The 27,846-nt window shown below is 31.3% G+C and overlaps 1 protein-coding gene across 1 annotated transcript in view; it reads right to left on the minus strand.

Moving 5' to 3' along the window:
* Positions 1–6,820: 6,820 nt before the first annotated feature.
* LOC134712592 (protein trachealess-like) overlaps positions 6,821–27,846 on the minus strand; it is a 37,438-nt gene continuing 16,412 nt past the window's right edge. The window contains exons 5-12 of the mRNA XM_063574306.1: positions 22,715–22,805; positions 19,242–19,334; positions 18,133–18,242; positions 17,251–17,444; positions 14,018–14,124; positions 13,202–13,349; positions 12,005–12,114; positions 6,821–11,207 (exon numbers count right to left, since the gene is read on the minus strand). Coding sequence (XP_063430376.1) covers positions 9,961–11,207; positions 12,005–12,114; positions 13,202–13,349; positions 14,018–14,124; positions 17,251–17,444; positions 18,133–18,242; positions 19,242–19,334; positions 22,715–22,805 — 2,100 coding nt within the window. The 3' untranslated portion in view covers positions 6,821–9,960. The remainder of the gene's footprint in view (positions 11,208–12,004; positions 12,115–13,201; positions 13,350–14,017; positions 14,125–17,250; positions 17,445–18,132; positions 18,243–19,241; positions 19,335–22,714; positions 22,806–27,846) is intronic.

Raw genomic sequence — 27,846 nt, forward strand, 5'->3', positions numbered from 1 at the left:
AATAAATTTATGAATGCAGATATACTAGAATATGAGCAGTGTTTTTAAATGGGTTTTTTTTGTGGATAAATATATGAACTACACGGACACAACCAGTTGAGGTATTCTAGGGAAGGGATTATGACTGATGATGTTTAACTCTACTTTCAACACTATTGTGCCATTTCGTGATAGTCGGTTTAAATTTATAGATGAATTCGGAGGATGGGAAAGGGAAGAGGGCATTATTATTCGTTTTAATATGTCGCCAATTATGTCTATTTTTCAGCTCTTACAAGGCAACCATATATGAAATCTCCTATCTCCCAACCTAACAAATGAATAAATTTAAAATGGTTTTCCTCTTTATTAACAAAAGTGTAATTTGATTGACTGTTTGTTTCAAAATTTAACCCCCAGTGAAAAATATGTCATGCTTGTTCAGGAAAACAAGACTTTCAAAGTCAGATTTATAATTTAAAAACAAAGAGATGTGATATATGTTAATTTAAATATAGAGTGGATGAAACAACAGGAAACTTTTACAATGGCAAAACACGATACAGTAAAGTGACTAGTCGCCTATAAAAGGCTTGACATGAAAAGTGGGAAACAATTTACAAACAAACAACTGGCCAAATTAAACATAAAAACATTTACAAAATCTTAACTGTTGGTCGAGACATGAAACATCTAAGAAACGTCTGGTATACGTTGTATACTTGTATATATATCCATGATATACAATGAAAGATTTTATTCAAAGTATTAAAGTACTGAACTGATCGCAAATTCTTGTGATTGGTCAATAGCACATGTCATAGGAGACTATATATAATTGAAATTGAGGTTAATGTACACAAGAGTTGATAGACAGTCTGAAGTGTGGGAACATATATTAAAATCAAAATCTTGCGATAACTAAGTCGTCTTGTTAGTATGGCGATATATAAGGTGTCTAGAGCAAATCATTGCGATAACTAAGACGTCTTGTTGTTAGATATAGCGAAATATTGCGATAACTAAGGCGTCTCGTTATTTATAGCAAATAATAACGATAAGTAAGGCTTCTTCTTTTCAAATATAGCAATGCATTGCTCTAAATATGGTGCCTTGTTGTTAGATATAGCGAAACTATTGCGATAAATAAGTCGTCTTATTACATAAAGCAAATTCTTGCGATAATTAAGTCTTCTTACTGTTAAATATAAAAAATTATTGCGCTAAATAAAGTGCCTTGTTGTTAAATATAGCGAAATATTGCGATAAATAAGGCGTCGAATTGCAATATTCAAAACATTATCGCGATGATTATCATATATGGTTTAGTTATAAACAATAATACAAGGCAGCTCCAGGCTTCCGTACTTATATAGTTTATGATATGTCTATTTTAGTTTATAAGATATCTCATATAATTTTCTCTATAAGATATCTTATAAATTATATGAGATATCTTATAAAGCAGAACAAATATTATGAAGTACATAAGATATCTCAGTATATAAAAATATTTATAATATATCTTATTTATCTTAAATAGTATATAACATTTTTTATAAAGTATAGAAGAAATCTTATTTATCTTATATAGTATATAAAGATATCTTATGGGTTTTCTTTCTGAACTTTCAAAACATCTCACACTTATTTTATTGATTTTGTATTTACAGTGTGAAAATTTATTCGTTCAGTGTGTGTTCACTTATGTTAATAGGTCTTTTGATTGACTTAATCCATTTCAATCGATAGTTTATAATGTATCTATCTATTTTGTGATGTTACACCGTGATGTTTCAGGTAAGGATGAAGGGTTTGTATCTATTTAGAAAAAGTTTAAACCCACTGCATTTGTTTGCACCTGTCATATAAAGTCAGGAACCAGTTGTTTTAGCTTGTTTAAATATTAATTTCTTTACAAGTACATTTATCAGTAAATGACAGAAATAACAAACTCGAGGCTCCAAGGGGCCTTTGTCTCTCAACTGATATTTCTATTTTCAATTGATGCATAAAATAACGTATGATTCGTTATATTTATAGGGTCAATATATATACTTTTGCTTTAGTTTCAGAGATAAAAAGTCAAAAACTCCATTTTCCCCCTATATTCTTTTTTTTTGCCATGTATGTCAGGTTGATTGGTAGCCAGGGTTATCAGACACAATTTTTAAACTAGATAACCCAATGCTAATTGTGGCCAAGTTTGGTTAAATTTGTCTCAGTTGTTTCAGCAGATGACTTTTGTAAAAGTTTACAAAATTTTACGAAAAATGGTTCTATTTGACTTAAAGGGCAATAACTCTTCATGGGGTCAATTGACCACTTTACTTATGTTGACTTATTTGTAAATCTTACTTTGCCTAGAATGCTGTTTACAGTGTACCTTATCTATAATAATATTCAAGATAATAACCAAAAACTGCAAAATTTCATTAAAATTAGTAATTCAAGGGCAACAACCCATGCAACAATGGCTTTTCTGATTCGTCGGAAAATAAATTTTAATCTGATGAACATTTTTATCCATGTCAAATTTTCTGTTTCAGAGATATTTATGCCAAAAACAGCATTTTACCCATATTTTCTATTTTAACCATGTCGGCCATGTTGGTTGACAGACTGGGTCATCGGACACATTTTTTTTAAACTAGATACCCTAATAATGATTGTGACCAAGGTCCGGTAAGGGCCGATTTTGGCCTCAAATTTCAAGTTCAGCTGACGACAGATTTTAGACACTTTTAAAACACTTAAGTGTCTATTTTAGTTGATTCAATAAGAAAATGTAAAAGATTTTAACTGAGTATGTCATTAAAAACGCTCAGATTCAAGCTTAAATATGAAAAATCTATCAAATATGCAAAAAATCATCATTTTTCAGTTGGTTTTTGTCAAAAATGAAAGTGTTCATCCTCAACCTTTATTTATGTTATGTATTATTATCAAATACAACTTACATTTCAATATTATGAATGAACACGAATGCGGCCACTTTCAATTACGAAGGAAACCGTCTAAAATTTAAGTAAAATGCTAAAATTGATTTCAGTAATTTAGCATGACTTAATGATGTTAGTACTCGATATATGTGCATTGTATTGACAAAAAAGCCCATATTTGTGTAGCAGAAGCATTCTACTCTCCAATAAACAGCTAAAAGATAACATTTTCACAATTTTGTAAAACTGCTATATTTTGGGGCCAAAAAGGGGTCTTACTGAACCTTCTCATTTGTCTTGAAGTAGTTTCAGAGAAGATTTTTGTTCCATTACAAAAAATTACAAAAATTTGTTAAAAATTAAGTATTAAGGACAATAACTCCTAAAGGGAAAAATTAACCATTTTAGTTATGTTGAATTATTTGTAGATTTAATTTGCTGAACATTATTGCTGCTTACAGTTTATCTGTATAATAATATTCAAGATAATAACCAAAAACTGCACAATTTCCTTTAAATTAACAATTCAGGGGCAGGAACCTAACAACGTGTTGTCCGATTTGTTTGAACATTTATGGCAGATAGATCTTGACGTGATAAACAATTCAACCCATGTCAGATTTGCTCTACATGCTTTGTTTTCAGAGATACAAGCCAAAATCTACATGTTACCCCTATATTCTATTATTAGCCATGGCAGCCATCTTGTTGGTTGGCTGGGTCATCGGACACATTGTTAAAACTATATTCGGCAATGATGATTGTGGCCAAGTTTGGTTGTTAAATTGGACCCAGTAGTTCGAGCGAAGATTTTTGTTAAAGTTAACATACGACGGACGACGACTTCTGACGCCAAGTTATGAGAAAAACTCACTTGGTCCTTTCAACGGGGCCGGGTGAGCTAAAAAGGGTCACCAAGAGGCTAAGTGAACTTTCAATATCGAAGACTATAATGTAATTTCATTACTAAGATCTCTTAGTTGATACGATAAGGCTTATCCTATTTCCTATTAAAAGTTTCTCTCTTTCATTTAAAAGTTGTACCAACAAACACCCACAAGAAAGGATTAAATCGTCATCCAAGGGCAATTACTTTTTTCTATGAAGAACTTTAGGAGATCTTGTATTCGAGGTCTTTTTGTGAATTTTGTTGTTGTTGTATACTGCAGTTTCTCAATATCTTCTATTGTTTTTGCCGAACACATAAAGAGGGGACAACATTGTCATTCACGGACAATTGCCTGGCAATGTTGAATAATTTGAAAATCTTGTCTTGCTCACAATTTTTGCTGTTTACTGTTTCTTTGTTTGCTCATGGAAGTACATGTTCTATTGACAGCTTACCAATTTATGTACTTCCATGGTCTGCTGCAGTTTCACAAAAATTGCCCCAAAAAGTGTAAAATCGATCTAATGTCAATAGCTACTACCGACAATATCGACTTTATTTGATAATTGTTTTAAATTTTGTCTCGCTGATTTTTTTTTTATTTGATTTTTTTTTTTTTTGTGGGGGGGGGGGGGCTGTTATTGTTTTCAAGATAATCAGCAATACGGGAGATGTGCTAGATATACTTATCAGAGCACCGACGAGATGACAATTTAAAGTCTGTAAATTTTCTCTATAATAACTTTATGTTTTGGCAAAGAAAGTTTTCGATAGGTTTGATGCCTTCCTATGAGCACTATTTTCGCCCCTTTATTCGGAAACCTGTTCCTGCATTATTGTGTCTTACCAGTTCATGACAGGTCAAACATCCGTCTGTTTATTGATTATCTAAAAACACTTACTGCTACCTAGATAACGTTTTTGTTTTAATTATTCAGTAACTTTTCAAACTTCACTGGGTAAGTCTATCAAGAGGCACATTCTTTAAATACTTTTAATATCATACAATCAGAAATAATGATTGTTTTTTTTCTACCTTTTTACAGTGGATGACCTTAATGGCATTCCAGTGTATTACTATCGCCGAGATTTCCATTGCGTAATATTTGTTTTTTTTTTACCGATATATAAATATGATGAATACGTAGACATCATCAAGTGCAAACTAACAACATACATTATCGCTTGTTATAAATTCATGTCAATGAATACTCATCAAATATTTTTTAAAGAAGACAAATTAAATTAAATCATAAATGAATATTCAAATGTTTTGTTATATGTCTATACATAGAAGTAAAAAATCATTAATATCTATGCACACGCATGCGGAAGAATATCTCAAAAACGGTTGCAATCTCAAGGAACGATAACTTTGCATGGATGATAACATTTTCCGCGGGAAAATACGAATGCCTACTCAAATCCATTCTCTTCGAAAAATCAAACTATTTCACAAGAGTGACGTGTCCACCATGCACTTGCACTGCACTTTTATTAGTAAAGTAGAATAGAATGATATACAAATGCATAAACATTGTATATACATGTAACTGTAATAGAACATTTGTATCACTACAATATAATAGGCATTACGGTGAGGATAAATTCCCTTTCATTAATTTATCAACCATGCACGAACTTCCAGGTATAGAGATGTGATTTTTTTCTGAGACAAGTGCTTGTTGGACCAACCACAAGAAGTTGTCACGGGTCATCCGATGTTTAGTTTTTCAGTACTTTGAATTAAATATTTCAGTTTCACACAAGAATCTAACAAAAATTTAAAACAAAAGAGATGATCTTTCGTTCAATATCGTTATGTTTCCCTGCATGGACGGGATGTTCCTATGGACCCTTCTTACGATGTGTTTATTCCACATTTTGTTCGCTATGCTTATACCTAAATAAAAAGTAATTGAAAGCAGGAAAAACGATCAGCAAGATCAACATTAATCTCCTGGTACAAATATTTTATACGAAATTAGATAATACCAGAGACATATAATACATTGTGTTATATGTCTCTGATAATACCAAAATATATTTTTGGGTGAATACAGTTTAACTTAGTACACATGTACGAAGTTGTATCAACAAGATTAATAAAAGACAGTTCGACAGACAGTCTTAATCTGTTAACGTCAATGAACAACTCCATTCAAATAGAGGATAATAGAGACAGTGTGATTTCTATTGTTAAAAAAAATGTTTATTCAATTGTTTTAGGAGTGAATTATTTTGAGAGGCCAAAATGAAAAAAATAATACAAAGTGAAATTCTTTTTTAACTTGTTTTGCAATTTGTAATGACAAAAACTATATACAAAATATCAAATTGACAAATGTGACTGGCAGAAGGATGGACAAGATAGACAAACAGACTGAACTTTAGCTTTGCTGGTAGGGGACTAAAATTCAGTGACACAAGATACAGAAACAAGTCAACAATATGATTCAAAGTGTCTATTCACTGTTTACAGAAGTTTTGGCCCTAAATCAAAATTGCTTAATAGTGTTTTTATTTTTGTCTATTATGTGGGATAGAACGAAAATCTGTGCTGCAAGAAGTATTAGCAAGACAAAATTTTGACCCCAAGTATCAATTCAACACAAATATTCTTGTTGAATAGTATAAATTTAATGGGTTCATTGGAGTCTGAAGCTTTCTGCTATTTGTAAAGAAATTCTTCATAGGTAAGGTCACTAAAATAAGTTCTTTTAAAACATCTAAGAAATACTTGCCATCTAGTTATAATTGATTTATCTAGAACTACAAGCATTTAAGAAAGAAGAAAACAATCAACAAAGTAAAGTCCATTTTAAAAATTTGCATTGAATTTGGGACTGCAATCTCAAAATTTTGATATTACCATATTATAAATCAAATATGACTGATTATTTTTCACCTGCTTATGGTCAAGTGGCAAATATTTCATGCATATTTAGGATGATCAAAACAATATCGTTCAGCAATATAAATAAAATAAGGGCAATAACAAAACTCAAAATGAAATGTTTTTTTTTAATGTTGATGACAATAAAGCAACATTCATTAAAACTGTAATGACATTCAGCTAACAAATCTATAACATACATTTTAGACTCGTAATGAGGTACATGATAACAATCATACAATACCAATTATATTGGTAAAAAACAACAACAATACTGTTAAAATAAACATGTCATTTACTTTGGTTTTTATTGCTCAACAATATTAGTTTCTACCTTAATTCTCTTGGTAAAAATAACATGAACTGAGCTGCTATGAGCAGACTTCTATCAAATTAAAACTTCTAGGTATCAGTAACAATAATGTGTTTAAATATGGCAACACATAGATAAATGTTATTATTTCTTGAATGGTTGATCAGTTTTGGTGTTTATATCAATTATTTTTAAATCTTATGATTGATACATTGAGTGTTCTTCCAAAAACTTTCCACAGTAGGAAATTTATAGTTTTGAGGGTAAAATGTAAGACAAAAATAAATATGGCACACATTTTATGTATTGTACCTATTGTACAAACAGTAAGTAAAACATCACAGAGAACTACAAACTTAAATCAGGCTGGATACCACAATGTCACTATTTTAGACAAGCTTTAAAAGAAACACTCTAAAGAATCAGATCCATATACATTGTAACAAAAAGAAGATATGGCACAATTGTCAATGAGACAACTCTCCACCAGAGAGGAAACAACATAGAAGTTAACAACTCTAGGTCACCTTACAGCCTTCAACATTGAGCAAAAACCATACAACATAGTTTTAGGGAGACTCTGGGCATAATGTATTGTCACTCGTTTATTGATGAAGACCATATATGATGACATCTTAAAAATAAGTTGTTGGGTTGCGATCTTATTGACATATACCCATTATATTAATATTGAAGTCCAGGTGTAAATAAAGGTTGGTCAAAGTGATAAAAATGTATATGTTATCATGTTATCTGCAATTATTCAATCAAATATCAGCACTTATATGTATAAAAACTGAGCAATCAATAGTAAAATAATTAGATCAACAGAAGATAAAAGAAAATCAAGCTCAAAATATGATATGTAACTATTCATATAAAAAAATTATCCTACAACTATATGTCAAGGAAGACTAAAAACAGAGCAGAAAAAATGCCATTTTCATGAAATTCCCTTAGAGAAATGGGATAACACTGGTTTAAACCTTAAGGTGATTTACAATTTCTTGTCTCACATTTCTGTTTGTAAAAAAATAAGCTCAGTCAGTCATAATAATAGATAAAACTAGATTCACTGTTACAAAAGTCATACTGTACATTCATGTAATATGTAGCTTAAATATATATTGTGAACTATTTCTCGATCAACTTAGAAAACAGCTGCATAAAACAAATTCAGCCTTTTTTTTTTTTATATCCTAGACTAAATACTCTGTGTTTTTGCAACAACAGTCAATTTGGCTGATTATCTGTAACAGAGGACATATTTTGAAACTCAAAACTCAGCATGGTATCTGACAGGAAAAGAAAAAGAAATTGGAAAAATTTATACAGGAATAACAAAAACACTGATGATATAATCCAAGTGTGAAGCTCATGCAGAAATTAAAAAAACTTCTCTTACGGAACTGAAATGTTTGCAGCAGGTCTGCAGCAGACAAAACCATAAGTGAAAAAATGTCAGAATCAAACTTATCTCCCTTGTCCTCTGAACAATGTTTTAAAATCTAATAGCGTTAGTTTAAACTTTACAATTCTTATGTTATTGCAAGGAAAGCACAGAAAGTACAATTTGTTTATCAATCAAGAACCATAACTAATGAACAGCAACAGAGAATTTTACCTCCATTTTGTCATCAGAATCAACATATTAAAATTTGAAAAGAAATTAGTTAAATGGTTCTCAATTAATTGCAGTTTGTAGCCTCTGACAAGTTAATTCCAATTCTACCCCAAAGCAAAATTTTATTTTTTTAGGGGGAAAAACAGGTTCTACCTGAAACAGTCTGCATACCTGAATTAACTAAATTCAATGATCTGATGTACCTATAGCAAAGTAAAAGTAGACTTTTAAAGCATTTATCCAGCCTTAATGAAAAAAAAAAAAAATAGATGTTGCCTACCCATGGCTTGTAGGGATTAAATTATTTGGGGTGAGGGCAACAACATAAGTTACAAGTTTTAGACCAGTAAAACGTAGTTTGAGCAGGATTTTTGTATTTTAAATTGGTAATGAGTTCTGTCATAATTATTTTCCTGAACAGCGCTTTCTTGATTTTAAGTGGATAGAGTGGGGTGCTCATTTTTGCCATATCTTTCCATGTTTTCTTCAGTTTATGTTCAGATTTTTGTGTTTTTGAAGTAAAGTGATATTTCTATATGAAGATAACTTCAAATGCAAAATATTCTTAGCTTGAAAACATGTTTGTTTTAAGAAAATTCATCTGAAAAGTTGGCTTAAAGGGTGTTTGAATTTTCCTGATTTTTTGTCAATTGGGGACACATATTCGCCATTTTTACACTTCTATTTAAAACCAAATAACTGCAGCTTTAAACAATATTTATCAAATAAATTTCATTATAGACGAATAGAGGACATTTGAAAGGTGTAAAAAAATGAAATTTAGGACATTTATTTTCCGAAATAATCATATTTGTTATAAAAATATAATTTACTGGCATATTTCTTCCATTTCAACCATTCTTATTACATCTCAAATTCATAAAATGGCGAAATTGTGTCCATGACGAATATGAGTGCCCCACTTTTTGTAGGCAACATCAAATAGTTCAAATTTCCTTTTTTATTTCAGGTACCATTTCTAAAAGTACATCAATGAATACAAGTTTCGATGCATATTCAGACTATTGACATTTTGAGATTCTTATTTGTAAGTTGGCTTTCAGCAAACCCTCTCAATATGCATACAATTTAATACAAGTATTACATACAAAATTAATAACTCAGTTTTACTAAGTTATAAACACAAATATATTACAAAACATTTAAATACTGCTTAGAAATAAAAAATCTTCTCAAAATTTTAGTCTTCTGATTTTTTCTTACTCTAACTAACCCTTTCAATTTTATAAAAAGAATACTGAAAACAAAGGCAAATTTAAATAAAGAAGAAATAAAATTATAGAATTTTAGTGACTTTCAATACCAAGAGTCATAGATAACCCCAGAGGAATTATTTCCTCCATAAATGAATTGTGGATGTTCACCAACTTGATATGATGCAGGATGTATTTTTGTTCCATTATTATAGTCTGGACTAGGAGAAACAAATGACAGTGAAAATGCTTGTGATTTCACCGGAATGGGTGCTGCCAAACTAGAACTGGCAACATTATGTTCATAGTGTCCGTCATATAAATGTGAGGGAATTTTATCATTGGGTGACACAGATGCTGGCGGTGTAATGTCAAATGTATCTTGCAGACTACATGAGACAGAAGAGCCAGAATATGATGGCAAAGCTGAGCTTTTACTAATGACTATGTGTGGGATATGTAAGGTCAAATGGTCTTTGTGACCCTCATTTTCTGGTGGGGTTAATAAGTTCACTGGATCGTTATTCACATATGATGGACGGGTGTTACTACGGATAACAGATTCCCGGTTGGCATATAAAGTTCGTAATAAGTTTGATGCTGGAAGTGTACTACTGTCGTGACTATTTCCTGCCCATTGAATGGCAGACCTTTGTCTATTGATAGCACCACCTATTGACTGCACTGAGAGATCCGTAGGAGACTTCATCCCACTATCAATACCACTAACGGGTAAATGACGATTCATTACATCCTCCAAATCCTTTACAGAACTAGCTACTGAATTGTGGTTTATGTCATCCAAATTTTGCCAGCCTAAGTCAGAATGGTTTTCTTCCCGAATATGAGTATTTGAAGATCGTCTTGATAAATCTTCTGTCACAGAATACAATGTATTGTCACTATTTTCAGACATTTCATAGTCTTCGTTGTGATTACTTACATTTGACGTGGAGCTACATCGTTCACTTTTATCTTCCTGACTTAAGTTACTATTTATTAATATAGCACAATGTCCATCAACATCATCCTGATCAACACTGTAATCTCGTTTTCTTTTTCTCGGCTTTTCAGTTTTTCGCCTAGAATATTTGAAATCTGTTTTGTTTACACTTATTTTGTCATGTAAATTGTCTGAATTATTTCTAGCAGCTTCCTCTTGACAGTCAATCAAATCATCAGGTGTTAAACAATGCTCAGTTTGACCTTTGTCAAGGTCAAAGTTGTCAAGTTCATCAGGTGAGTTCTGTAAATTTTCTACTGGCTGGGATGTAGAAGAGGTCACACTTGTATCCCAGGGGTCATGTGATGGAGACTTATGGCAAGTAAATGTGTCAGACTTGGCTTCACCTGAAATGAATATCAAATAAAATTTTAAGAACACCATTCAACTACTTTTCATCATTATTGTACCATTACATCTGACTATGTTGTCATTAACTAGAGGTCAAGGAGGTTTATTTGCTTAGTGATTCCATCATACTTAATTAGCTATGGTAAACAAAGCAACAAATTGGTTAAACTTGTCCTAAAGGTACACTTTTGTTACTTGTTCATCAAAGGATTTGCTATTATGGATAATTTTTACTCCTTAAATAAAGTACAGTATGATGGGGTTTTGTTCTGTGTAACTTGAACACACAACTTAACATAACTGTACTTTCTAAACCATAAAATAGACAAGCTGTAAAAAATAACTTTATTAAAAAATTATCTAAAGATGGAAAAGGCATAATTTTAAGGGCTTATTCATGTTTATGCTAGAAAATAACACAATAAATTATTGTTGAACCTTCTCAACAAAATATTATATCTAATGATTCATCCATTTGTAGGACTTTTTAAAATAATCTATTATGGTTTTTACGATTAAAGTCAATTATAAGCATTTAACCACTATGATTTATTTATACAGTTGGCTACCACATTTTTTGTGTGACTGGCATAATCAATACATAAAAAAAAAAAAAAAAGAAGAGAGGACATCATTATATGATCTTGCCAACTTTGGTACAGGTAGGCAGTTACAGAAAAATGTTTTTTTCAAATGTTAACAAAAATGAATACAAAAGATTGCAATTGACTGTAAGTGATGGATATTGAAGGACAACAAAAATTCTTTGATTTTCACATTAGTCATTCCATACCTATGTCAGATCCATGTTCACTTTGATGTTCCGACTGTTCTGTGTCTAAATGTCTTATTGGTCCTGATGTTTGATTCTGATCCATTACACAGCCTCGATGTAGTATTCCACTAAAATTAATAATATAGCTACTTATTAATTCAATAAACAAAATATGAGATTCGAAAATTTCGTCATGTGCTGTTTAAAAATTTCTAAAAAATGAAATGCTGGTAGACAACATGTCATAATAACTTCATAGACATGGGAAAATATTTTGAAATATCTAATTATCTCCCTTTGTCCATGAATATCATAGCTATAACCCAATAGATGGAACACAACAGAAAACCAAAATACTTCTATCTCATGTCACAAATTTATGAGATAGTATATTTCTATAATAAAAGTACCAGCCAAACAAATCAACTGCACATAAAAAGGGGAGATAATCCAAAAGATCCATTTCTGACTAGTAAGTTTAATACTTGAAATAAATCTATACTACTGAAATATAAAGGTCCAATTTGTTAGCTGGCATGATGTAAAAACAATGATTCGAAGATTTCAACTTTATTTATGACTAATAAAAAACAATGGTGTCGATTGAAAATGACATCATTCCAGGCCGTTTTGTTTTCCACATACGGTATTAGGGTCTACTAACTTGTGAACAGCTTTTTTATCATCTTCTAAATTAAATTCTTTAGATAAAACTTCAGAAGAACTATGTATTACCTTAGAACATATATAATGGCTAGAATGGTATGATCATCAGATGTTTTAGAGTTAAACAATGTGGTAGCACACATCTGTACCCATACTATGCCTTACCTTAATACATATATAATGGCTAGAATGGTATGATCATCAGATGTTTTAGAGTTAAACAATGTGGTAGCACACATCTGTACCCATACTATGCCTTACCTTAATACATATATAATGGCTAGAATGGTATGATCATCAGATGTTTTAGAGTTAAACAATGTGGTAGCACACATCTGTATCCATACTATGCCTTACCTTAATACATATATAATGGCTAGAATGGTATGATCATCAGATGTTTTAGAGTTAAACAATGTGGTAGCACACATCTGTACCCATACTATGCCTTACCTTAATACATATATAATGGCTAGAATGGTATGATCATCAGATGTTTTAGAGTTAAACAATGTGGTAGCACACATCTGTACCCATACTATGCCTTACCTTAATACATATATAATGGCGAGAATGGTATGATCATCAGATGTTTTAGAGCTAAACAATGTGGTGGCACACATCTGTACCCATACATATCCACCATTCTTGTTCATAAATCTGAAGTAATCTGTTAGAATTTGTCCTTTACGCATTACTGTAAAAACATATATAAACTCTTATTAGTTCAGTTAACAAATTTTATCCTTCTGACAGCTGTTCAGTCACATACTAACAATTCTCAAAAAATAAATATCCAAATTTGTTGCATTTCCTTTACTATTAAAAAGAGCACTTTGATTTGCTGCATTAGTTTTAAGCTCCTAAAGGAAAGGTTACAGAAAGTTGCTTAGATCATCATTATGTGTGTGTTTGTGTTTTTTGAAGCTCTCATTTGATTGTATTTACATGTCATAGCACCCCAAACTATCAGCATCCATGGTATCTGAATATATGTCTCATATATTCAAATAATTCTTGGGAACTACCTACATTATAAAAGATTTTATATTTTTCAAACTAAGTGGAGAATTTCTTTTTGAGATAAGAAATATTATTAAGAGGATTGATTCTTGAAAGAAAATAGATATTGGTATATTATGATTTAGACAACTGGCTATAAATGTACACATACATGTTTATTCTCCTCTTAAATGAATTCCAAAATATGAGTGTTTAATCAACCTTTAACAGGCTTCCAAAAAAGTCTGATGTGAGGGAATTTCAATGTTACAGCAGTAGGCCATATTTGGGAAAAACTGTTTGAATGGTTTTTTTTTCTTTGGAAAATTTCTTCTGAAAAATGTCTGATGATAGAGAACTTACAATCTTCATGATGTTTGAGTATTCTGATCACATCCCCAGCGTGGCAGAAATCATAGAACATTCTGTTGTTGGCATCATCACTATTCCAATCTGTTAACTCTGTTATCCTGAAACAAGCATAAGTTTCTAATAAGAGAATGTTCTTAAAAAGTAATTGTATATAATAGAAAAAACCCAGAAAAAAACCCATCTTCCCAAAATATTTTGAAATTTCATCAATATCTGCAAAGAAAAGCAAAACAACTTAAAGATGTATTTAGGTGATCTAAGGTATAATTAAATTAATCAAAAATTCAATATTGATACTTTAAGCTGGAAGAGTAATAGTAAAGGATCAAAACAAGCTAAAATATTGATAGGCCATGGAGCTTCTTTTCGAGATATTTGATTTTGAAAAAAGTCGTGGGAAAAGGTTGACTCAGACTTTTACCTGATATGTGCATTGGTATTATTTGGGTATCAAATCGAAAGAAAGAAAATCAAGTATCTAGTTATATTTTGTCAAATGACCTTTTATGGGCTAGTAAGTCTTATATTTAAAGATAAACAGGTGTTATGGGGCAATATATTTCACCTTGTATCAAATGGAAATATACCAAGGAGTCCGAACACTTATTCCAAAACCTCACCTAAGTATATCCTTAAGAAATTTTACAATACATTTTTCTCATCAAATTCTTTTCATTTAGAGTGCCACAGTTTCCTTATATATATATTTTATTGTGTACCAAAATTTGTCCAGAAATTATAGAACATAAAAAAATAAATGGATGAGTAAGAAACACATCAATTGGTTTCTTTGTTTTCAACTTACATTGTATCACAGTATATGATTTTTAAGTTTGGAGACAGCCTCTTTATGAATGTGTCACTTTCTATCTGGAGTTCTGTGATGGTGGGAGGGGGTAGTGCTATACTTACATTGTATCACAGTATATGATTTTTAAGTTTGGAGACAGTCTCATTATGAATGTGTCACTTTCTATCCTGAGTTATGTGATGGTGGGAGGGGGTAGTGCTATACTTACATTGTATCACAGTATATGATTTTTAAGTTTGGAGACAGTCTCATTATGAATGTGTCACTTTCTATCCTGAGTTCTGTGATGGTGGGAGGGGGTAGTGCTATACTTACATTGTATCACAGTATATGATTTTTAAGTTTGTAGACAGTCTCATTATAAATGTGTCACTTTCTATCCTGAGTTCTGTGATGGTGGGAGGGGGTAATGCTATACTTACATTGTATCACAGTATATGATTTTTAAGTTTGGAGACAGTCTCATTATAAATGTGTCACTTTCTATCCTGAGTTCTGTGATGGTGGGAGGGGGTAGTGCTATACTTACATTGTATCACAGTATATGATTTTTAAGTTTGGAGACAGTCTCATTATGAATGTGTCACTTTCTATCCTGAGTTCTGTGATGGTGGGAAGGGGTAGTGCTATACTTACATTGTATCACAGTACTGTGAAAGTACTTTTATTCGTGGGGTACCAATTTTCGTGGTTTTCGTGGATGACTCTATCCACGAATTTAAGTGTCCAACGAAATAAAACAACCATTGTCCAAACCAAGTCAAGAAAGACCCCCATATAGGTTTGACCATGGAAGTAATATTACTTCGACCATGGAAGTAATATTACTTCCATGGTTTGACTCAAAGGTTTGACTACTGATACGATATAAAGAATAACGCCAAATCGGATAATACTTTACAGGTAATAGCAGTCACAGAACTACACCTGCATGCAAGATTATACTCATTTAATCTTTAATAACCTAACCTGTACAACTTGATCTTTTAATTTTCATAAAAAATAATTTTGATGATGAAAGTCAGATTTCCGGTATTGATATGCTAGTATGATAAAGTGTTCATTTTATATCCTCATAGTTTTCGTACACGTGGGAAATAATAATTTCATGCTGGGCTTGATTAGGATAAAAATCATTTGACAATTTAAGATACGTTTATAGCATTTGTTTATGTTGCTGTTTTCTTTAGGTGACATGTTTATGGCCAAATTAACACCTTGCATGGTCTCTAATCTGTTGATCACTTTATCTTGGGTTAATTAGTGTTGTCACTAGGATTTACACGGTTCAATGTTTACTTTGCAATTTCCTTCAATCCAGACTATTCGTGTCTAAAGGATTTAATTTTTTTTAATTTTTTTTTTTAAGAAAACTAATATCCACGAATTTAAAAACCCACGAACATGTAAATGTTGCTCAAACCACGAAAATTGATACCCACGAATTAAAGTACTTTCACAGTATATGATTTTTAAGTTTGGAGACAGTCTCATTATGAATGTGTCACTTTCTATCCTCAGTTCTGTGATGGTGGGAGGGGGTAGTGCTATACTTACATTGTATCACAGTATATGATTTTTAAGTTTGGAGACAGTCTCATTATGAATGTGTCACTTTCTATCCTCAGTTCTGTGATGGTGGGAGGGGGTAGTGCTATACTTACATTGTATCACAGTATATGATTTTTAAGTTTGGAGACAGTCTCATTATGAATGTGTCACTTTCTATCCTGAGTTCTGTGATGGTGGGAGGGGGTAGTGCTATACTAACATTGTATCACAGTATATGATTTTTAAGTTTGGAGACAGTCTCATTATGAATGTGTCACTTTCTATCCTGAGTTCTGTGATGGTGGGAAGGGGTAGTGCTATACTTACATTGTATCACAGTATATGATTTTTAAGTTTGGAGACAGTCTCATTATGAATGTGTCACTTTCTATCCTGAGTTCTGTGATGGTGGGAGGGGGTAGTGCTATACTTACATTGTGTCACAGTATATGATTTTTAAGTTTGGAGACAGTCTCATTATGAATGTGTCACTTTCTATTCTGAGTTCTGTGATGGTGGGAAGGGGTAGTGCTATACTTACATTGTATCACAGTATATGATTTTTAAGTTTGGAGACAGTCTCATTATGAATGTGTCACTTTCTATCAGGAGTTCTGTGATGGTGGGAGGGGGTAGTGCTATACTTACATTGTATCACAGTATATGATTTTTAAGTTTGGAGACAGTCTCATTATGAATGTGTCACTTTCTATCCTGAGTTCTGTGATGGTGGGAGGGGGTAGTGCTATACTTACATTGTATCACAGTATATGATTTTTAAGTTTGGAGACAGTCTCATTATAAATGTGTCACTTTCTATCCTGAGTTCTGTGATGGTGGGAAGGGGTAGTGCTATACTTACATTGTATCACAGTATATGATTTTTAAGTTTGGAGACAGTCTCATTATAAATGTGTCACTTTCTATCCTGAGTTCTGTGATGGTGGGAGGTGGTAGAGCTATAGCAATGCCAACCAATCCTAAGTACTGGGTTGTAGATTTTCTGTTTAGGTTAAAACACATCTGGGGACGAAAATGGGCAGTTACATATACCACCTGGAAAAAAAGAGTTGTAGCAGATCTGTGCTTTCAATGGTTTTAAGTAATAAAAAAATGTTAAATTGACTTGTAACCAGAGAGCATGTATCTACTCTACAAATCTATATTGTTACCACCGAGATTTGAACCCTGCTCGCCTATAGATTCCCTTGTCAGTTGATTAAGACTAGCTTTATATTTTCTACCTGTACAAAGAAGGGAAAGCAACCCTGCTACAGACTATAAATGTTTATTTTCAAAATCTAATTATCAAACCCCCAAAAATCAAATTTTCGAATTGTCACAAATAAATTACATGTTCCGTGTAATTAAAATGTTGTAGTTGGTTGGTATCTGCAATTCTTTTTTCCGTTTACTGTTTTTAGCATAAATCAAGCAGTTATAACATAAACAGTACCAATTTTCTGCACCAGATGCGCATTTCAACAATCAATGTCTCTTTAGTGATGCTCTTATCTTTAGAATTATTTTACATTTTGTCATTTCATGGTCTTTTGTACAGGGTTTGTTCACTGAAGAAGGTGTACAATGACCTATTTTTTACTTCCACTTTCTTTGGTATTTGGTGAATATTTATCTCATTGGCAATCATACAACATCTCCTTATTTCTATCTTTCTACAACCCATTCACCAATATATTTATCACAAGTGAATGTCTCAAAAAAATATTAAATAAAACCATACCCTATATCCAGAAGTTCTGACATGAACACCTCTCTTTGTCAGCGTAGATTTCATTCTCAAACAAAATGTTCTTTCCAGTGGTCTGTCAGGATTTGGTATCATATAAGCAACTGAAATTAACATCACATTTTATGTTTTTAATATCAATATGACTTATCTCCCCTTACCCAAAAAACTATAATGACCAAAACTGATAATAAATGTCTAAAAAAAATCTTATTGGAAAAAAATAAAAACATAAAATTTTATAATCAGGCTGCTCAATTTAATTGTTAAGGATGAATGAACAAGGAACATAATATACCTCTCACTATTGCTCTCTTTGGTACAATAACTTAATACTTATTGTTTCACATGTGTCATTAGTTTTATCAAAATATCATTACCAGGTCAGTGTGTAAACTCTGTTTGGAGGGTGCAATATCCCAAGGTAAGGTGAGGTTCCATTTGTATCTCATTTTGGAAAATTTAATTCTAACTCTTATTCTGGTTAAATAAGAAGAACTATGATCTATTTCCCAGTTTTGGATGGCATATGTGCTTCAGATTTCTATTTAGTGTTATGTGGACTGATATTTGTCTATTCCTCATTTTCTTTTTGGCCCTTGTATTGTTTGTTTTATTTGATATATATTCTATTTTCCCCTTGGTATCATCACTTTTTTATTTAAGAGATTCTGTTTGGATGAATTGCTAATGAACATTTTCTCACTAAAAGTTTTTTTATGACTTTTCATTAATGAATTGGTAAACTTTCTCTTTCCAGAAAGCATTAAAACATTTTGGCTATAGAATTTGGTACTAAATATAGAGTTTAATCAAAGAAGCTCCAATAAACATGCAGTATGTGTTTTTAATAATAGGGTTTGACTTTATATATATACTGTGGATTCATTATTATTTGTTGGATAGCAAATTTCGTTGATTTCCTGAGAACAGGTGAACCATGAATTTTAATGTTCAACAATTTACATATATCTATTACCTTGTATTACAATCATGATATTAATATCCACGAAAATGTAAGTTTTCCTCAATCCAAGAATATTGGTAGCAATTAAAATAAATGAATCCACAGTATGTGATAAGTAATAATGAGTAATGTATACCTCTATCAGGATTGGAAGGAGACATTGGACGAGGTGTAGAAGGTGCTGATCCCTCGTCTGATGTAGAACCTGGTGATGGAGCACTGCTGACTACTAAAAAAGAAACAACCAAGCATTCAAACATAGAACATAACTACCATTGGGACTATATGTAGAAATGATGTGTTTACACTGATACATATTCAAATGAAGAAGATGACACAATTTTATTTAATTTAGAACTAAGTTAAAACACTGATAATTGCTACAATATAAAACATGATTCTGATGTCAAATTCATGTTGATACCAACACAAATCTGAATCCTTGAAAAGTGTATGGGTCTGTCTGAGGTTTAAATTTTTTCTGCAGGTGAAAAGCCCAAGTGTGACATTGAGATGATGAACATCAATAAAAATTATTGTTATTTTGGAATATTTAGTACCATTGACATCAATTGCTAGGGTTTTTTTTTAAACATTATTCACTATTTGCATTCTTTGAGTGGTGAAAAACTAAAGTATCATTATTTACAAAGAAGGCAAATAGCAGATAGGACATGCTTATGAATGTATGTACTATTGCACAGATTAGAAACATCTCAACATGGTACTGTAAATATTCAGACTTACACATTTAAATATGCTTCTAAGTTGCCAACTTGATAACACACAGAGCTTAAACAAATTTCAATGAGATATGATAATTCTTTGAGAATTTGTCCACAAATGAATGACATAGCCAGATATTAATACATGTATAAGCTCCATGATGATCACGATGTTCTGAGGAAATCGTCTTGAAATTTGATTGCACATTACAACCCTAAATGCAACGTTAAATTTTACATTCACCAAACAAAAAAACTGTTAATATCAGGGAAATCCTCCTTTTGATTTGAATGAAATTGTATAATATACAAAAGAATAATTTTAATTTCAACAGCTTTATTTTCAAATTTCTAAATATTATCAGTCACCCCACACAGGTGAGTTATGCATAACACAATTATTCATAAAACGTGCATTTTGATGTACTTTTATATTTCTATCTCTTCCCCCTCTTATCCATTACAAACAAATTATTTCAACAATAAATTCAATTTCATTGACTAGGAAACATAAAACAAGCACAAAATGTATTTATGTCAAAATATAAAAAGAAGTGGACACATTATAAATTCTATTACTCAGGTGTTCTACACCATTATGTCAGAATTCTGAGGCTCCTCAATAAATTCCTCGGAAGTAATTTTTTATATGTTTCCTGTAATATTTAATCCTTTGTCATATAGAATGACAATATGAATTCAATGAAGCATAATAGGTAACTTTTACTGATTAATAACACAAACATATATGTACATTTTGTCCCTTTTGAAGATGAGCAAATGTGTGTTTCTTTTTCAGAAAATGACAAAATTGACATCAAATGTACTGAATAATCCCAGGAAGTTGTCAAAGAAAATAGAATAAGAGTAATCAAAGAGTTTGTAAATACCTGTTGTTTTACCTGACTATCAAACCTTTGATGTACATATTTAACCGATCAGTATATGTCAGACTGCTCATTATAACATGTTCACATTCTTAAAATTACAAATTTTACTACCAAAACATTCATTTATTTTGTCAATTTTTAAGAATTACAGATTTTATAGTGGTCACTTTCATACTTAATTGGCCATTTTTAAATAAACATACATATATCTAAATAAAAAACAATACTCATTCAAACTTAGTCATAAGTTATCTTACTGTATATCTAAAATTGTAATTGACATAATATGTAGAGGAAAGCTACAATATCATTTCAATTTTATAAAATGAAAAAAAATATTCCAAACATTTTGATGCACACAGAATTTTGCAGGGGTTAATTTTGCAGGTAAAAATCATTCAAATGGTTTTAATTTTGTAATTCCTGCATCAATTTTAGATCTTCTATTTATTTTTTCTCTGCAAATAATATTGAATAGCACTTTAACTGTCATTCCTGCTATCACAGTAAATTTTAATGGAACAAACACGAAAGTGTGTGACAAAACAACAAATATCTTAATAAAAAGATTCACATGAATTTGAAATGACAAATGTAAAAATCATCAAATTTTCAGACTCTTGAATACCCTTTTTAATATTGCATAAAAATTGAAGGAAACAAATCCAATGTAACAGGATCTATTTGGACAAAAACTTGCAATAAGAAAAGTGACAATAAACAGACCCGCAAGTGGCAGATCCAAAAAAAGGCATGGAAAAAACTAGAAACTTATAATTTAAAACAAATATTATATGTTACCCGTAGATTTTTTTTTTTCTTTTATGGGAAACTGATTCAACAAAAAATAGTAAGGAGTTAAAAAATCTATTCTAACTTGTGATTTTACTTGTTAAAAGCAGATCACCCACTATGATATGTATGAAGAACAATGGCGGATCCAGAAATTTTCATAAAATGGGAGCCCACTGACTGCTTAAGAGGGGGCCTGCTCCAGTTACACTTCAGTGATCCTCTATATAAGGAACCAAAAGGGGGGCCCAGGCCTCCTGCCCCCTCTAAATCCGACTCTGAAGGACATGCATTTTTTCTTTTTGAAATTTAGGTAAGGTTATAATTCATGAAAAAAAACAAGTCATTAGAAAATAATTTGAATGAATCTAATTTCTGATTTCACATATGCCCTGTATTAAATCATTTAAAGATCTGTAAAAAGTTTTAAAATCTTCAAGAAATCTGGGATTTGGTGAAATGTTGTAAAATTCTGTTATTCCTAGTCATAATTAGGTCTGAGGAAACCAACCAGACTATATTTGTAGTTTATATGTAACAACTTATTACACAACTAAAAAATTAATAATGGACAAATATCTAAAATAAGATCAATAGTCTTTTTAACAGTGGCCATGTTTGTTTATCAGAAGGAACTTGAGGAATAAATTTTCAACAAGGTACCCTAAAAAGGAGTGTAACCAAATTTGGTTTCAATTCTTAAAAAAGATAAAGCAAAAACTTCAAGCAATAAGAATTGCTCCAAATGGCTCTATAATAAGGAAATTGGGGGTAAAAAAACTAGAGGCTCTTTAGAGCCTGTGTCGCTCACCTTGGTCCATGTGCATATTAAACTAAGGAAACAGAGGGATTCATAACAAAATTGTGTTTTGGTGATGGTAATGTGTTTGTAGATGTTACTTTACTGAACATTCTTGCTGCTTACAATTATTTCTATCTATAATAAACTGGGCCCAATAGTTACAGAAGATAATATTTTGTATGGGTCAGGTGAGCTAAAAATAGCTCGTGGAGACAAAAGTCACGTTAACTGCACTCACACCAATTAAAATAATCATCAAAATATTTTCTTTTCCTCAGATCATCAGAATTTATAAATTTTCTCAACCTTCCACTCTTCCCTCGTCCTCTTAAAAATAGGCTGATATGTGTAACTGATAAAAAAGCACAGACTTTCAAATACATGTATGTTTAAAACTAACCATTTTGAAAGCCTAATCCAAGATATTCAGCCAGTTCATTGTGGTCTGCATGATGAACATAGTCAAAGATACTGCTACCAGTCATCTCAACCTGAAATTAAAAAAAAAATTACAAATTATAACTTTAAAAACTTGCTGAAACTATTCAGTTTATGTACCATAATCTGGTCATTATCTATTTAATTGACCCTTTGTAATTGTTTAAGTATAAAATATTTGACTTTCATGTTCAGTGCCACATGGATATTCAAATGTTCACAAATGTAACTTATAAGATAAACTACTGCAGATTCAAATATAAATGCAATCTTTTTGTTAATTAAAAACATATAACAAACAGCACAATTAATTTTTATTTTAGCTAGTAACATTATGGTAAAATATGTATGGACATTGCTTCAATTAATCATTTACTATTGTTCGTTGTTGAAGATTTGCATTAATAATTGCACTAATTTAATTCTGCAGTTACAGTAATTAATAGCATTGCACAATCATAATGCATAATGAAAACTTGTGTGACAAGGTTGAATTTAAATCAGTCTTTTTGAACAAACATATATCAACAAAAGTGACAGTGCTGTTAAGACGAAGGGCAACAAAAGTGAAGTGAATTCTGCATGAAATCAATGTTTGTTTTACACTGCATTATAAACACCTTGTCATGTCGGGCAACCTTGGTAAAAGGCTTTAAATAGGGTGCTTTGTATATAAGTTGACGTAAAGCAAATCTAATTATAAATCACATGTGCTATATATAGTCCTGGTTGAGTCCAACTTCATTCATAACCATGACAATATTAACACACTACATGACATATTTTAGACTCATCTGACATATGTTTTCTTTGTCAACTTGTCCGTAATAATTATAAACACTAATTATTTTATTAATTATACTGTAATAAATCTAGTTAATCATAATAAATCTTACACACAGATATGAGGAAATAAATGTCTTCACCACAGAGTAGTTTGTCTTCTAACAAAAACAAATCTAATTGGTTTACTAAGCTGACTTTAATTTGACCAAATGTATAATGCAAATATTTAGATGGATGTCAAGGGCAGTTGTGCTCATTTAGAAAAAAAAATCTAAGAATAAATAAACAATTAAAAGCAAACTTTAACATCATAAATTATGCAAATGAGTACTTGAGAACCTTTTTTATTAAATTTTAAAAAGGAATAAATGCAGAGCAAACCAGCAGTTGTTGACAATGTCTGAAACTTTTATGAGACAAACTAAAATGATCCTATCCACTGTTGAAGTTTCTGTGTATCTATGATACAATAAATGCTATATTACAATAAATGCTATATTGACACCATATAAGGAAGATGAGGTCAGATGAACTGTGTCTAAAGGAAATGTAGACCTTGAGTGGATCCAATATACCAACACATGAGAAATGCACATGACAAAACAACAAATGAATTTTCACTGAACCATGAAAATGAGGTCAGGGACAAGGGATATAAGACAGATGCAACTTGGTATCATAAGTCTTCCATATACTTGAACAATGTATGAAGCATCCGGGTTTTCTATCTGCTGAAATTGAAAGCTTTCTACAAATCATTAAAGCTGTCACTGTCCCTGTTGAATTAGCATATCCCTATTCTAGCATTCGCGGACTTTCATTGCAGACAGACAAACATTTAACCACAAAGTTTGATAAAAATATTCTAATGATTATTGAAGCAAAGTTTATATGAAAATGGTCTGTGGTTTTCATAGAAAGTACATTATAGAAAAATGTTAAAGGGGACAAACCCAAAGAGATGGTGACAGTTCTTTTGGCACATAACGCAAGGTGAGCAAAAGTATAAATGTTGATCCTGCAACCCGCTTTTACATCTCTGATGATTAATCTTATAATGCAAAAAAAACCTAAAATTTATCATACAAAATCTTATGTCACTGACATTTATTTTATTAGGACTAACAGGTCACAAATATTAGATTCTACAAGGCATAATTTAATTTTAATAGTTATGTCATTTTAGCTATGAAAGTCTAGGGAAATATATCCCATTTGTCTGCTTTAGTTGTTTAATCAGTTCCCTGTAACATGAGTAATCTCAGGCCGATATTTCCTGTCTACTGTAATAATTTAGATGTGGTTTTTCTGAAGTCCAGAGCTGAGGTAGGACTGTCAATTAATAGACCCCTTTAGATTTCATTGCATTTCCATCCAAAACTTTTGTTATAGTGAAGATTATTTGTGCATTGAGGGTCATATATTCTCTTCCTTCCCATGATGAGCCAGTTATTGAAAATATGCTGTTTGCACAAATTATTTAGCAAATTAATTTTTTATAACTGATAATTAGCACTGTGGTCAATAGGGAATCGTGCTCAAGAACCTACAGAACAAATATTATTACTAGTATATTGTGAATCATGACAAATTGTTCATGAACTTTTCCAGTGAAGGATATAACTTAAAAGTGGTATATTTTGTCAATATGTTAGTTTGTTTGAGGTTACACATCTATCGTAGTTGTTGGTTGGTTGAGTCTCACAAAGGTCACAAACCCACTGCTTACCATTTATATGAATAAAAAGATATTAGGTCTGATTATACAAGTAACTAAAAGAAATTTTACATTATTAAACATTAATATGTGTCTATCCAAAAGGAAGAAGCTAGCATTACAGTGGCTGATTTCAATTATATTTGTTTTTACTGTAGTTGACTTTAACTAGCCATTTGGGCCTGGTAAACTAAAAATGTTAAAATTTCTTACAAACAAGAGTGCACACACTGAAATGTCTCGCCTTCTTTATTAATCATTGATATTATGTTGATAGTCCTAAATATAAAGCTTTATTAAAACTGTCACATAAACTTAACATGAACTAAGATAACTAAACATATACCAATGAACCATGAAAATGAGGTCAAGGTCAGATGAACCATGACAGGCAGACATAAACAGCTAACAATTCTTCCATACAACAAATACAGTTGACCTATTGCTTATAGTTTAAGAAAAACAAACCAAAACACAAAAAGTCAACACTGAGCAATGAACCTTGAAAATGAGTTCAAGGTCAAGGTCAAATTAAACCTGCGCTACTGACATATAGATCATAAAATATTTCCATACACAAAATATAGTTGATTTATGGCATATAGTATTAGAGAAAAACACCAAATCTGAAAAACTTAAGTTTGACCACTGAACCATGAAAATGAGGTCAAGGTCAGATGACATCTGCCCGCTAGACATGCACACCTTCCAATCATTCCATACAACAATTATAGCAGACCCATTGCATAAAGTATGAGAAAAACAGACCAAAACACAAAAATCTAACAATAACCACTGAACCATGAAAATGAGGTCAAGGTCAAATGACACCTGCCAGATGGACATGTACGCCTTACAGTCCTTCCATACACCAAATATACTAGACCTACTGCTTATAGTATCTCAGATGTGGACTTTACCACCAAAACTTAACCTTGTTCACTGATCCATGAAATGAGGTCTAGGTCAAGTGAAAACTGTCTGACGGGCATGAGGACCTTGCAAGGTACGCACATACCAAATATAGTCATCCTATTACTTATAATAAGAGAGAATTTAACATTACAAAAAATTTGAACTTTTTTTTCAATCAATCACTGAACCATGAAAATGAGGTCAAGGACATTGGACATGTGACTGAAGGAAATTTCATAACATGGGGCCTCTATATACAAAGTATGAAGCATCTAGGTCCCCTACCTTCTAAAATATAAAGCTTTAAAGAAAATAGCTAACGCCGCCGCCGCCGTAGCCGGATCACTATCCCTATGTCGAGCTTTCTGCAACAAAAGTTGCAGGCTCGACAATAAAACCAAATACTGAACTCTAACTCTTTAATACAGATAAGGCTAATTTTAATTTGTTTGCTTCTTTGTGAGGGAAATATCACCAGCTTATTCTATAGAGAAAAAAGTTATTTTACAAAAATCGTAACATTTTATGATGCATAAATGATGAAAAGGACCCAATAAAAACAGTAACCAGACAATTCAACTATATGTATATAAATAGGTAAACATGAGTGTATGTTCCTGAATTTGACATCTCAAATATAAAAATAATAATGTTTTACTAGTCAAATAGGTATAAAAAAAGGTTACACCAGTGTACAAACATTTATACCAAACTTCAAAATACACTTGAACATAACCTTTAGTCAAGCTTTTTTTTCTTTATTTTATAAGCATAATTTCAATAATATTTTTCTCTATTACAAAGGCTGTAAGATGCTTTTCAAATATTACACCGATACAGTCTGGATTTATATTAACCCCCAGTTACTAATTTTATAAGTGACTGATTTTCTCTAACTGGTATTTATCACTTTTGTAATTTTCTTTTATTAATTTCTATACATCTTTTCTGTAAGCAAGAGATCAAGCAGAGTTAAGAAATATGTAAAAGCAACACACCTTTTACTTGTTCATACAGAAGTTTTATATTTGACTTTAAGATTCAATGATCATAAAAGTGAGGGCTATTTCAGTATTTGACCTATGTGTCCTTCAGATGTGTAATATTAAGAACTGTTCTGGTCTAATTATAAAATCATTATATACCATATTTTTTATAAAGAGTAAAGGATTTGTGATCAATGTATGGAAAAAACATACATATAAAAACTTGCTTAAAAAAAAGTTCAGTTCCATCAAATGATTTTACCATCAATGAATGGTAGACATTTAAGGTGGTATGGGTGTCTTTCGCCATCTTGGATTGTAAAAAACAGAGAATCTAAGGTCAATATTTTCTATCAAATTAGCAAAATTTGATGCAAGAATGCAGATATTTCATGTGTTTTTACATTTAAAAGATCCAATTTATAAGAATATAACTTATAAATATGAATATATGTACAAGTGTAGATTATTTTTGGGTTGTTTTTAAATATTTTGAAATTGTCATTTTAAGGGGAGGTAACTCTAAAACAGTGCATTTTCTGTTGGATTGTTCATGGAATTTTCCTTCTTTGTATTTTAGCCGGAAAAAATGTACGGTGACCCTATCTTTTCTTTTGATATTATCAAAGCATTGCTTGAAAGCTATATTTTCCTAATTTATTTTACAATTCTATCATTTCGTTTAGTTTC

Source organism: Mytilus trossulus, chromosome 3, assembly GCF_036588685.1.
Source record: "Mytilus trossulus isolate FHL-02 chromosome 3, PNRI_Mtr1.1.1.hap1, whole genome shotgun sequence".
NCBI classification, from domain to species: domain Eukaryota; kingdom Metazoa; phylum Mollusca; class Bivalvia; order Mytilida; family Mytilidae; genus Mytilus; species Mytilus trossulus.